The sequence below is a fragment of the Lepisosteus oculatus genome, chromosome 4 (assembly GCF_040954835.1).
Source record: "Lepisosteus oculatus isolate fLepOcu1 chromosome 4, fLepOcu1.hap2, whole genome shotgun sequence".
In the NCBI taxonomy this organism is placed as follows: Eukaryota; Metazoa; Chordata; class Actinopteri; order Semionotiformes; family Lepisosteidae; genus Lepisosteus; species Lepisosteus oculatus.
The window spans coordinates 52,727,354-52,741,790 of record NC_090699.1 but is presented as its reverse complement, the minus strand read 5'-3'; the positions used below and the strand labels follow the sequence as shown (position 1 = coordinate 52,741,790).

The 14,437-nt window shown below is 35.7% G+C and overlaps 1 protein-coding gene across 2 annotated transcripts in view; it reads right to left on the bottom strand.

Annotated features, from left to right (window-relative positions):
• Positions 1-14,437, bottom strand: part of srgap3 (SLIT-ROBO Rho GTPase activating protein 3) — a 101,378-nt gene that overhangs the window by 21,350 nt on the left and 65,591 nt on the right. The window contains exons 6-13 of one of the 2 annotated variants that reach the window (XM_015347226.2): positions 12,155-12,283; positions 8,495-8,716; positions 7,844-7,945; positions 6,794-6,991; positions 6,226-6,310; positions 3,713-3,740; positions 1,645-1,747; positions 65-125 (exon numbers count right to left, since the gene is read on the bottom strand). In XM_015347226.2, coding sequence (XP_015202712.1) covers positions 65-125; positions 1,645-1,747; positions 3,713-3,740; positions 6,226-6,310; positions 6,794-6,991; positions 7,844-7,945; positions 8,495-8,716; positions 12,155-12,283 — 928 coding nt within the window. Of the gene's footprint in view, positions 1-64; positions 126-606; positions 638-1,644; positions 1,748-3,712; positions 3,741-6,225; positions 6,311-6,793; positions 6,992-7,843; positions 7,946-8,494; positions 8,717-12,154; positions 12,284-14,437 lie in introns of both variants that reach the window. The other variant, XM_015347227.2, reaches the window with a different exon arrangement.

Sequence of the window (14,437 nt, the reverse complement as noted above, 5' to 3'; positions counted from 1 at the left end):
TTCTTATGTCACATATTTACTTCTAACTTCTTATTGTTGCAATAGTGGTATTGATTATGCTTACCATACAGATTGATGTACCGAATGCAGCTTTCCACAACAAGGGGTATGACTTGACCTGAGTCCTTAAATAAAAACATAAAGAGTTCAATTATTCTAGAAATGCAAACCACAGTTTTTAGTTATTCAGATCCTTTTAATGCTGAATGAAGACAATTTATAATAATTTACATTTGTATGCATCAGGCTGCACTAAATGTTAATTACAGTAATCACAATTAGCATTCATAGTTCTACATACAAAGTAAAAAAAAATCACTGTAAATTTGTTTAAGTTATTGTGCATTTGTTTTCTTATGAAAGTTGTGGCAACCTTTATATTGGATTTTTTTTAAATAGATTTTATTGTTAGATTCAGGCTTCCAAAGATCAGATCCTCTGCAGATTTCTATCCGGAAAATGGACGAGAATTTAATGCTGAAATGCATTATAAAATACACTTGGCGTATTAGTATGCTTGAATGAGACACAGAAAAGGCAGAAGAAAGTTTAGTGCCCTTGTTTAAACCTTAGCTTTCAACACTAGATTTCTCTTTCAGATAGTACCTGGTTTCTGGTACGAGCATTCCGTCTTCCTCTGGTAAAGAAAGCAGCACAGCAGGGGAACAAAAGAGGGGAAGCAAGAACCAAAAAAGTTAAAGAAGCAAACGGACCTTTCCCGTCAGAGAGGCCAGGAAGCTAAATGCAATGGCAGCTTTATGGCTTGAGATGCAGGGAAAGGTGTTAACAGCTATCGAAACCAGTCCTGCACTTCCAGAGCTATCATCGGAATTGGAAGTAAACTTTGTCAACCGGAAACTACGTGCAGGAAAGCCCACTGCTGCGGCTTCTCTTCAATGCAGAAGAGAAACGGGTTTTCCGCGTTTCCAACAGGCCTCATTCTTCCATACAGCCTTAGCTTAGGAGACATGAAAAATTTGCCAGAATCCGAAAAAAAAAAATCTACCTTTTGGACCGTTCAAGTCCGTTTACGAAACGGAATGGACAAACTCCATCCATAAAATACGCAATGACGGTTTAAATCATTGCTAAACAAATCGTTAATTGCACTTCACCACTTATGGGGAAATGTCCATGACATTTTTATGTCAAAGATGTCATAACAGCATGCTCTTGCACTCCCTAGCTTCTTAATCTCTGTACTGCGCCATCCCCGTGCTCCTATTTTTTTGGCTAGGGCGTCTGCAGAGAATTGCTTGTCTTATGTATGCGGAATCAGTCATTCTGAACTTGAAATGATTAAAACTGAAAATCCCTCCAGTATACACTGGGCATGCATTTTCAGTGTTGTCGCATTCATGAATGTACATTCATGAATGACAAAAGTTATACTTTCGGCCTGTTCAGTATCTGGTATAGAAAAGGCCGTAAACTGCAAACAAAAGTCCAAATTTTGGGTTATCTCACTTTCCCTGCACAAAAGCTTTCCCAGCTGCAACCACAACTGCCTGAATCTGAAAAGCCATGGAAAGAAAGTGCAAGTGAGATTAATCAGAAGGCATAAGATGAGGGAGAGCTGTGAGGGTAAGTCTAAGCCACCAATCCATTTAGCATTCAGGGACTCTCAAGCACACCAGTGAGTACCTTGATGAATGTTTCCATATTGCCGTTAAACAGTTTATGATTATACACTGATCGAGGTCTAGGCTTCCTCATTTTCTGTGGTTTAGGGGGAAGTGTTGGGGGCCTAAGAAAAATGATGAAAACAAAAACACCAAATACAAAAACACAATTACTGCAATGGGAAACAGATATTAGGTGAGACCTTTTCTGAGAGCCTGTCCTATGTGATGCTAGGCCTACAAAAATTAAATAGATCAGAATGAAAGGAAGATTTAAGACTGAAATGCAATGTCAATGTCAAATTAGTTTGAGAAAGCAGGAATGACTGGGCTACCTGCATGAATCTGTACAGATAACAAGAGTTTTAAAAAGTATGGTTGTGTGTGCTGCATGAATCATGCATTATTTGCCATGTAATTAATACAAAAAAGCCACTGAAAGCAAATATTTCTTGTTTGAACAGCAGAGTTGATTTCAAAATGATTTACGTTGTTGGCACATAATGGTAGTTCACAGAGCAAAACAAACAGCAATATAAACAGATAAAAATTAATTTACTAAAGTACGCTTGATTTAGATTTAGAATAATTGCCATTTGAATCCAATTGGCCATTTTATCAGTACAGTCAGCATTTGAGGCTCAAATGTATAGAGCTCAAGCTTGCACTTGCATGCAATGCATAAAACCAATGACCTGTGAAACTGAATGCACACTGAAGTATATTTATGAACATTAAGTGAACAGACAAAACTAGAGAAGACACACCTATACAAAGTGGATGGAAAAACCTTTAACAGAATTGCTTTGAACTACTTAAAGTAACATTAATTTCTTTGTAGATTAAACAACATTAAGTAGCTGATCAAAATAAAAGTTCTTTTCTAATTATAAAAATTATCAATAGAGCCTCTATTAATTCAAGTTTGCATATTCCAGAAGGTACTGACACTAATATTTTAAATTAATATTTACTATTGTGTTTATTTTCAATGTACAGTTAGTGTATTATTTTTGGAATAGGTAGAGATAATCTAATCTGTACGATCTATAGTATTCACTACACACTAAGAACACAACAGCATTCTCTGTTTACTACTCCTTGCCCTGTAAGAGTTTTACATGAAACAATATTTTGGTGACACTTTCATTTCAGCTATTCAGTTGAAAATATGCATCTAGCAAATTCTTTACAAACATTTGGTGGTTTTGGCTCAAAGGATAGGGAGGTCTGGTTACTCAGTTGTGTACTTTTGCTGTGTGTGCCACTCACAGGCAAATTGGCAAACAATCCTTTATTAAATCCCTCTGCCCACTGTGACACATTTATTGTAGGTAAACTTGCAGCTGCTCTTGTATCCCCACAAAAAAATTAAAGTGAAACAAGGAAGACAGGGCGGAACAGTGCCTATTAAAAAACTTTAAGACAGACAAAAAAAAACCTTCACTTGAATACATGGAAAAGTCACAAGTTTTCCAAAAATGGGATTTTAAAAACTAACTGAGGAAAAGATGCACAGTGAATGATGGTAATCCAAGCGGCTCTGTGGGATTTAGTGAATGTCCCTATTCTGCCAAGCTTTATGAGAAAGGATCAGCTTAATGAGCTTTAAATGTTCCAACTGCAGCACTTCACCTCACTAATAAAGGTGCAATATGGTGTATTCTAAGACCTGGAACCTTATTTTGGTTTAAAGTGAAATCTCTAAAGCTGAAAAACTTCAGTAAATTGAGCTGACACTGTACTTGCAGGCATGCTAGAGCAAGCCAAGTGGAAATATACAGCAGCAAGAAAATAACAGAGACCTTTTTTTAATATCAGGCCAATTATTTGTAGCAGCTTAGCAACAACAACTATGTTTTAAAGAGTGGCAACAACACTCCACTTCCATTAAAAAAATCAGGTGTTATTCATTATTGGTCTCATAACATTTTAGCATTCTCATGACACGAAGTATAATTTGGATACATGTTGGATGATTAAATTCCCTAGAGGAGATAAAAATTATCAACAACTAGTCAATTATTTTCTGTTTCATATTGAGCAGCTACTTGGAGCACAATAATCGGCGCTGCTATTTCATTTTTTACCTTGTTGTGCCACATTCCGCCCTTTCACCTAAAAAGCAAAAGCAAAGCATTAGCCTTAGGATGGCATAGAATTCTTATCCATTGATCTCTAAACCATTGACAAAAGATTAACAAACAATTTAACATGTCAATGTGAACTGAATATCAACGGATTGATGGCCCATTATATAGTGATATTTTGCAGTAGCCTTAGAAAACAAAAGTAACAATGTAGGGAGATTAAATGTAAAATAGTGAAAATAAAAAGCCTAGAGGGAAGAAGAACTAATTCTGTCGAGCAATATCTGTTAGAGCACACTAGTCCTCTTGTAGGAGTTCAGTTGGTGTGAATAATCTAGCACTCACTCAAAAAAGAAGCAACACGTGACATTGAATTACTGATAATCAAGCTAAGAAAGATACTGGGTCAGTCAGCATGGGTCAGATCACTGTTTCTCTCTGAATGCAGGAAGAGATGAAATTAATGAAAATGAGAGTCTCTTGCTGTTAACAGTTTTTCTTAAACAGTGAATATCTTTTTACAGCTGTCAAATTAAAACTAAAAATCTAAAAATAATTTCTATTGTGTATAGAAAGTCTTTTAGATTTTATACTCAATATAAGTTTCCATGCCAAAAAAGATTATTTCCCACAAATATGTGTTTTTGGGAAGGGAGCACACCTATGAAGTGCATATAATAAAATAGGAATAAGCAAATAATAAAAAGGATACAGAACTGCACACTAGCTCTTTCAATTCAAGTGAAGCTGGTGGCATTTTATAATATAACATTTTGGCATGGAAGTAGAACTTTGTGGTCCCAAGTGCAAATGAATGAAGTTCTTGAAATAGCTCTACTAGATATTTCACTGATGGATTTCTATGCACTTTCTCCAGTAAATGGCACCCAAATAAGTCCAATTTTCTCATAAGAGATTAATTTAATAAAATTAACTACAATGCTACTTTGTTGTGTATTTCACCTATTCAATGTAGTTTTTAATTGAAGCCTTTTCATGAATATTTTAAAAGGAAATAACAGACAAATAACATTCAGTCAACATTTGACCATGAAGTACACAATCCAAAGGACTGAAAAAGTGTCGAATAACTTTGACTATTTTCTCCAACTCTTTTCTAAAGTACATCTTTCTACAGCAATTTCTGTTTCCTATCAAAGTCTTTATTTCACACATACACTGTGTCCATTAACTGCAATGAAATTTCAAAACAGTAAAGTTTGTTTTAAACAGCACTCCAATTACAATGACATAAGCATTCAAAAATTAAATTATAATTATATGTAAATTATAATTGGCCTATTTCAACTGCCAGGAGTCCACAACTATTCAGGATTTGGTAGTTCAATAATTGATGGATTATATAACTCGGCAAAACAAATGGGAAACGCACTCTGCTCATCTACAATGGTGTAAACAGAAGAAAAATAAGAACAAGGAACATTTTTATTAACAGCAATAAACCACAGGCTTCCAGTGGGGGACAATCTGCTGAACCAGAAACCAAAAATACTATAGCCTTTGTCTGCAACACCCCCATTGGAAAACATGGCTGAACAATACAGTACATGTAATGGTTACAGAATTGCATTGTTCACTCAATTGTCTTGCCTCACTTGCCTCTTGTCCCTAAGCTTGTAGTTTTGACTAATATACAGAGAATCTAATATCTAGTAGAGCGAATCTAAACAGCTAACAATCTTTTGACAACAGAAGATGCAATTGAAGCACTTGAAACACAAGTGCTGAAACTTGTAATCCTACAGGTTCCCTTGACTATAATATGTCTACAAACCATGTACAGTACATGCTGTATTACATTTATGAACATCTAATTGTAAAAATGGTACCCAGCATACAGTATCTAAAGAGCTGTCTGCGTACAACGTCACAAAAAAGAGATGTCAAAACATTCACAGCTGATGAAATGGGACAATAATTGACCATATGGGATAGTGTCTTGCTGAGCAGGATTTTTGAATCTGTGTGGCTGGACTCAGCTGGCCGAAGGCTGGCATATTATCAATTAGATTAATACCTGTTATATGAACAGCTGCTTAGTAGTGTGTATGTGTGTCCATGGGAGCTTTTGTGATTTATGGGGCGTGGCTGAGTACCGTAAGGGGCTATAGATTAATCTTAATTCTTAATACTGGGGGATGGTGCAGACAGATCACAAGTAAACTGGTCTTCACAGCCTTGAAACATATTTGCACTTCAGGCACTGGCCAACACAGGCTCTCTTCAGTAGTTTTCTCACTGACATTTAATGGCACATTTCCTTTGGCACTTCTTTAAGACACTAAAATATAAATTTTGTTCTATCTAAAATATCCTGCAAGTGCCTATGCCCCCTCTGTCCTGTTACATTCTGTTCATCAGAAAGCTTCAATGTTCTTTTTATAAATCTTTAGGACAATCGTTGAATTCCGTGTATAATTAGGTAGCTACAGCACATGCCAAGTTTACTGTAGTATACCATAAGCTTTGATCTGTAATTCATTATGCCTTACCTTCTCCAAGGGTCTGTTTAAGGAGGTCATGTTTAGCCTGGAGTTTAGTGATGAGATTACTCCCGTTTAGGTATTCTTTGAATTTCTGTAAATAAAAAGCAAGGGTGAGAAGTCTGATATGACAAATGAAAATGAAAATATCATGGTGTAAAATTGTAGAAGCGTACAAAGCATCAGCAACTCATTCTTGAAAATATACCTGCAATACAGAGAAGAATCTGTGAAGAAAATAGCTTAGCTTTACCAATTCATTCACAAAAATAAACTACTGTAAAAATTAAGCTTGTCACAATCTTAAGTTTTAAGACATTTCATTCTGATTCCCAAAATATTGTTTTACAAAACAGATGACCATGTAAAAGCTACTGTACATGACCATCAGGTACGTAAGCTTCAGGTTAGTAGTGGTATTTAATCATCCTATATTTGAATTTCATTTAAAGCTAGTTTAAGATTTTGAGTTTCACTTCCTCATTTCTCAGGAGTGGTCAACCATGGTATTGTATTTTTCAATTTAGTGTATTGTATCGATCATTTTCTAGAAAAATAAAAATAAAAATCTACTTGCAGTAAAATAGAAGACTTCCGTTTCCTGCTGGTTGGCTCTCCTTTTGGCGATATTAAGTTTACTCATGTATGTTTCGGAGGCTGCTGACTTGATGGACTCGGTGGATCTACTGTGCTGGAATGCATCTGACACATCAAAATCTTCGACAGTTAACATGTCCTGCAAGGTCTGCATTGTTGCATCCAGGGTTTTTCTCACCTGTGGAAAAAAAAAAATATTCTCTGCATGTCATCTTTAACCATCACAGGAGCTGTTTATAAATATATGTACTGTAAGTAGAGGAAATTAATGCATTTAAATTGTTATGATTCTGGCCCATTAGTGTTACGACACATGGCTATACAGTATATGACTTTTTATACACAAGCTGTTTGGTTTCAACCAGTTAATACAAAGCAGGAGTTGTACTTCGAAAACTTTGCCGATTTTAAAAGATATATTATTATTTGTATCCCATGTTAATCTTGGTTAAAATTGGAGCTAGAGGTGATAGTACTGACCCATCTATTTGATAGCTGAACTGGCCAATACATCACCTTTATACTGCATACTGCATACTGGCGACTTTGCCTTAAAAGAGATGCTCATTCCTTGGTTTAATGCAAGATGACCTGAGGTCAAACATTAGTCTAACTAACACAGCTGAAAATGAAAGCAGTGTGACAGTTATAAAGGCTGTGCATAAAAATAGCTCTAGGCTGGTTCAGGTTGCTATAAAGAGTAATGAACCACGTCACTGAAATGAAGGTGATGATCAATTATATATCACATATGATAGACAAGGGGCTGTGGGTGAGAAACAGAAGTACATACCAAGTGAATTAACTTATTTTAAAATCATTTCCAATCAGTAAGACTTAAATCATGAAACCATAATTAGAAAAAACTATTGAAATCCCTCCAGTCACATTTTATTCTCCTCTTTGGGACGATAACATTTTTTGGAATATATTAAGCATCACCCACAATGCTTAATATCATCACCCACAATAAACTGTGCCTGAAGTTGTTCACATATGCTTGTTCTTTCTCCCTGGTTTTTGGTGTTACCTCTTCATTCTCTATCTTGAGGGTAGCCAGTCTGGACTGTAGCTGATGGTATCGCATCAAGAGCTCAGTCTGAACTGGCTGCTGAGCGCTGACTTGGCACACCTGAGAAAAAAGCACCACAAAAAAGGAGGTGTAAACTTCATGAGCATTTTTCATTAGCATTTCACAGCATAGTTGTGCATGATAGATATTAAACTTTTCAAAGCTAAATCCCCAGAAACAAAACATATCTGAGTATGTCTGCACATTTATTAATCTCATACAAATGTTTTTTTAAAATCACAATCTATTAAGAAAAGGAAATATCGGCATTATCTGGAGACTGCTTGGAACATATTATCTGCAAATATGGGTTATTATGCATCACTTCCATTTTCTGACAGCACTTCATCCATAGACACAGTGATGGTGGAAGTTATGTGTAATAACTTACAGTCCCTCTACTTTGGAAGGTCTGGAGAATTGCATGGAGACTTTTCACTGTAACTGGTCTTTAAAATCTAAGGAACTGAAATGAGCAAATGCAATATAGGAACAGGTAAGGACTCTTGTATTTAACTGATCATATTTCATTGTTGGGGGGGAGGGGAGGGAGAAGATATTATATCATTAAAATTGTGCATCTGAAAATCTGAACGGTAGTTGTGTCACCTCATCTCCCATGTGAGGTTGGTACTCGAATTTCATCGGGGGGCAGAAAACCTGGTTGTGCATATCCATGATTTTGTGTTTGTCGCTGCGTGCATCCAGGTTATCCACAGCGTTCTCGATGATATCCAGTCCCTCGTGCCTGGAAGTCTCCAGGTTGTACTCCGCAGAGAGATAAGTTCTGAATGTGCGAGCCAAACTGGCATGGTAACCCAGGTCACAGCACTGTAAATAAACAGTTCCTTCATTGTTAAGCGATCTCAGTCTTCAAGACTTGGAAAGCATTGAGTGACACACAAAGTATTCAAATTGACACCTATCGTGAGTCAAGCAGTTAATTAGAAATACTCAAATTCTTTATTCCTTATGGAAGACCATCATACCACCATCACATCTTTCAACCCATGAAGTGCTCAGAGATCTTCTCTGTGATCTTCATTGTGTGAAGTGTAGAGATAAAAATACAATTTTTTGCTTTTTTCAAGGTAAGAAGAAAGAACACAAACTCCTCCTTTAACCACAATGGTACTGTAGGTACCTTAATGCAGAGTAAGTCCTAGACAGCAGGCCAAATCATACAAAGATTAATACTAAAATAAACATTCTTACTGAGATTAATACTAACAAATGAGACAGACCTCTCTTAAGTTTGCTGAAGTATGCAACCAAAACAGGTTTAACTTCTATCAACACAGATAATTCAAATTCATTGGAAGATTATGACATTAAAAAGAGTAACAGGATATTTTGTAATGATCCTTAAAAAAAATTAAGAAATCCAAAGCAAAACCACATGGAATGTGAATGTGAAAAGCGGTTAGTATTTTATTAAAGGCATACAGTCTTTAAAAAACGTTAGCATTTACTCACAATGACAGCACAAATCTATTTTTTAAATTCAATTTACAATTTCTTTTGTAATTCAATGAAAACAGAAAAAGACTTTCACAGTTAGTCTACACTAAGATTTGAATGTTGATTTCTTGATGTTTACACCAGACATAAAAGCAGTCCCAAGAAATTCTTCAATAAAATAAAAATTTCCAACTACATTCTACATTTGCAAGCCTGTTTCATACTGAAACCACTTCCTTTTTTATTTATTTCATATAACTTGTAAATATTATAACAGTATTTCCTACAAAGATCTGTGCAAATGTACACCCAGTATGCCTTTAGCCCTGTGTGGTAATTTGGGCAGAAGTGTGGAGAATTGGTTAAGTTTGAGCGTGATCAAGAAGGACAGTGCTGCTACTGTATATCTCTGATGCCAGATACTGTATCCCAATAGCTCCAGCTGTATAAATGGGAGCCAACATTTGTATGCAATTAAAAAAGAAATATAAATCACCTCGACAAAGTGTATAATAATATTCAGGATAATTTGTTCTATTTTCTTAATATAATGTTAAGAAAATGCATGTTTCTTAATACCCTAAGTCACTGTCATGCCAATTTATGAAACCACCTACATAGAAGCACAGTCACTTCATCATGTGCACATTACTGTTGACAAGCTCTGAAAAAGTATAGGTAACTCACTAATCATATACTGTATGTGGGCACATAATATCAAAGCTGAAATGGATGTGTATTGATAAGAGTATCAGAACAAAATGTGTAAAATACATTTCAATGCAAGCCAAAACATTTACAATCATCATTTATTTACTTTTAACCCCAGTTTATATTCTGTGTCATTATTATTATTTCCCAGTGTCCCCACAAGACCTCCATAGATAATAGAACTTGACTAAATCTAGAAATCGTTTCACACTCATCCTCTAGATGCTGTTGTATCTGGCTGCCTAGTTTCTAGTTAAAAAGGCTTCTTTTTTTAGTCTTCAGCATCTCCTTAAGTTCCCCACATGATAATACCTAGATGTCTTGCATGTCACAAAAATCCTGTTTTTAACAAAAGACAGTTACTCTGCAGAATACACTAAGCAGGTTGTGTGGACAACATCCAAGACAAGAATTAAAGGCATGGAATGGCGTCATGAACACAGGTGTTAATACAGTACCCCGAATTTGCACAACATGAAATGAGGCCTTCTCAAATAACTTGACAGTTCATTTTCCTGCTTTACTCCTACATATATATATTGCTATATATTTCCTTTCCAACGCATCTATATATTTGCTCTATGCATAAACCACTTAACAGAAAAAAAAATTAAGACCATGACATTACTGTGCCAGTCATGGATGTGATACTCTGCACATACTTTGCTTGGCAGATGCACTGCTGTATATAATTAGCAGTGACAGAGGTGTATGACTCTGGTTCCTCACTTTTGAATGCATTTCCCCTTAGGGATTTGTTTATCACTGAAGAAAATATTATTTCTGGGTTCATGACAAGCAAAAAAAATCTACATGAACAACAGAGGTTAGATCACATGAGCAATTATTTTAACAAACTTAAGCAATCTCATGGTTTTCCTTATCTATCAAAAGAAGAAAGATGGGTGAAAGGGAAAAAAATCCAGACATTCTCTCAGAGGTTGTTTGTGGAGAATCATGATGAACAAGATATGGCATGCAAACTGAAAGATCCATTCACTAATAAAGTTTACCCTTCAATCCTGAATGGCAGGCAGTCACCATTAGGAAATACCACATCACTAAACTTTGCTAAGTTTACAGTAAATGAGTCCAAAAGGATCATGCTGTCTCTCCAGACTGCTCTTCTTCTAGTCACTGGGTGACAGTTTTATCTACTCTACTTTTAACCATACTACTTGCCTGACAATTTGCTCACTGAGCTTGATTTTTTGGATTACTTCAGTTTTGGATATTAACTCGCCAGACACCACACTTCACAAAAGGAATGAATTAAATTGAATTGGAATGATTCTAGCCACCTCTCTCTGCTCTCATGGGTGTATGATCTCTGGCTTTTTTGATTAAGTTCCTTTCTTACTTTACTGCTACAGCTTCTTATCTGCAGGTCTCTCAGGCTTAACTCAACCTTGTTGGCTTGTGGACTCTAGCAATTATGTCTACTGGCCTCAATAACTCTCAGTTACCAGAACTCGCCTAAATCTGTTAAAAAAAGATTTTAGTGCTCAAACAAATAAGTTCCTGTTTATATTGTGAGTCTCTTTAAAACTTGGTTGCCCATGCCCATGTGCACAGCACCTGTTTTGTTAGTAGACAGCTTTTTTGCTATCTTTTGGGGCAAGACTCCTGGCACTGCTCTCCAAGCCCAGACTGTCCAATTGGAGAATGGACACCATCCAACTGGCATGTGAGGGTACTAGCCTTTTGCTTATTGGGCTCCTCTAAGTGCATGCACTAATTCATTAATTCACTATGTAGGCTTCTTTCTGTGCACTCCTTTCTGAGTTTCCCCTACTACATTCACAGCAGCTAAATTACCTCAATGTGACATATACTCTAAAACCATCAGTTGCCACAAGAGTTGCAATCCGCTGGCGACGGCTGCATTTATCACGGAACCTAGATGGTGAAGACAATCTAGTGTTTTCTTCCATTTATGGAAAAGAGTTGCACTGCAATGCTACTTAATTTATACATGTTCACAGATTAAAATTAAACTGTGGTAAAATTTATCTTTTTAGGTTATAACATTATTGCCATGGAAAAATTCTAACTCTATCACAACCCCCCCCCCAAAAAACATGCTTTATTACTTACGTCTATCATGTCAGAGACATCGTGGATGTAGTATTTTGCCACAACTGCATTGGTTGCGGCCAGATTTAACAGGTAGTCATTTCTAGCTTTTGTGCACTTCAGCTTGTTTTCAGAATACTTGGCCTGCCTCTGAAAAACAGAAGGGCAATGTAAGGTTAAAAAAAAAAATCAGACCATTCACAAATGAAACTCTCCTTATGGGGTAATCTGAAAGCATCTGTACTGGTTGTGCCTAGCTTGATACCAATATCTTGTTTTACATTACAACACACCTGCGCCCCTTGATGTGTGCAGGCTTTGGTTACAAAAGACAATTTACTTTAGTAAGTGACATTATGGTAAAATGATATGGATAAAGTAATTTACTTTTTACCATCCATTAATTCGTAGCGCTTTACAATTTATTTTAATAATGACAGCTGCCTTGTGTATTTTAGACCAAGGCTTGTCCCTAAGGACCTCTCTACTTCAGGTTTAGCTTCTCATTAGACACAAGTCACTACCACCAGGGTTTAATGGGTTCAATTAAGCAAATGGAAACTGACATAGAAGAAAGAACTGAATTTAGTGTGTAACTGCTGACTTGTTTCAGACGTCTCCTTCAAACAAATAACAAAATACGATTAGCTGTCTAAAATATACATTTCAGCAGGACATTTGCACCAAGCTTTTTGACCAGAAGAAAATGAATGTCCTTCAGGTACCCAGTTAAACTCACTCCTGACTTAAATCCAACAGAAAATCTGTAGAGTAGCAAAGGTTTGACAATTGCAGTCCATCAGCTATCTCCAACAAATGTGTAATACCTGGAGAAATTATACCAAGAAGAATGGACAAAATGACACCATTCCATTCTCCTAAGCTGATAGGAATTGCAAAACAGGGACAGTGGTAATTGCTGCCAGAAGTACTTCCTTCCAGAACTGACTTTCTGGAAGGAAAGTCTAGAACTCTTTACAGAGTTTTCTGATATATAACCTCCTTCATATGTAACAGAGCTCAGTCCGATTATTTCAGGCTTGAATACAAAAAGTTCATATGAAAAAACAATATATTATTTGCTTATCGTCACAATGTTAGATTATCGGTAGGGGATGAATATTTTTACAAGGACTGAATACATGTACTGTGATTACAAGGGTGTTCCTTGATAGATACTGGTGGGTCTTAACAAGGGCAAAACAGATAAAAGCCCGGACTTCATGTGCAAAAAAGGTTCAATTAGAAGTAATATGATTCCATTTCAGAACAAATAGATATGACAAGAGTTAATTAACATTCATAACTTCTTAATAAATTCTTAGGAACTACATACACTTACTGTATAAACTTACTATTATGTTAGAGGATATTCCTTGTAAGATACATTGATATACACAATGACATATATTGTACAGTACACTATGTCTTAGAATCACTATTGTTGTTCTTTCAAATCCCAGAATGAATCTTTTGTAAAATCACCTAAAAAGGACATTATCATAAACAAAATAATATATATTTTCTCTTAAAGACAATAACATTTCAGGAAGGTAAGCACATTGTAGTCACACAAACCTCATACTGTATGTACACTTCCAGGACAGCTTGGCAAGTTCAAGAAAAATGTCTAATTTAATAAGCTAGACATTCTCTTTCCAATTCTCTCTAACCACTGCAGTACAACCAAGTTCAAGGAAAAAAGACGGTATGCAGCATATTGACTTGGAAAAGTGAAACAGCTGCTAAGGCTCAGCTGGGAAATATTCTATTTTGATTAAGAAGTACAGTACATAAAGCAGGTTCAGATGTTCTTACCCACATTACAATCATAAATAATTTATATTAACTGATTGCTATTTGAATTGCATTGACAATAAATAAGAATTAATCCTCAAAAAAGAAATGGCAGTTTTCCAAGGTCTGTATTGGTTTGTATCCCAAGATCATTGAGTTACTGTTCAAATTATTTGACATAAGAAAAAACGTAAATACACACATATATAAATATCAAAATACAGTGGAAAGGATTCCTAGAGACAAAAAAATAAAGATGATGAAGATACACAGCACTTGGTACATATTAACTGAACGTTTATTTAAACTGAAACATTACTCCACAATAGGTTAAAACTAATTTTCAATATTGGAGCTTTATTTAAAGAACTGCTAAGCTTCTTTTATGCACAGTTAAAACACACTTTGTCAAAGTTCATCTGTCATTCAATCATGCTTGTCTTTAAGAAAAGAAAAAAATGATTGGCTTAAGACCAAAGCCACAATTGAAATCATAAAAAATACACA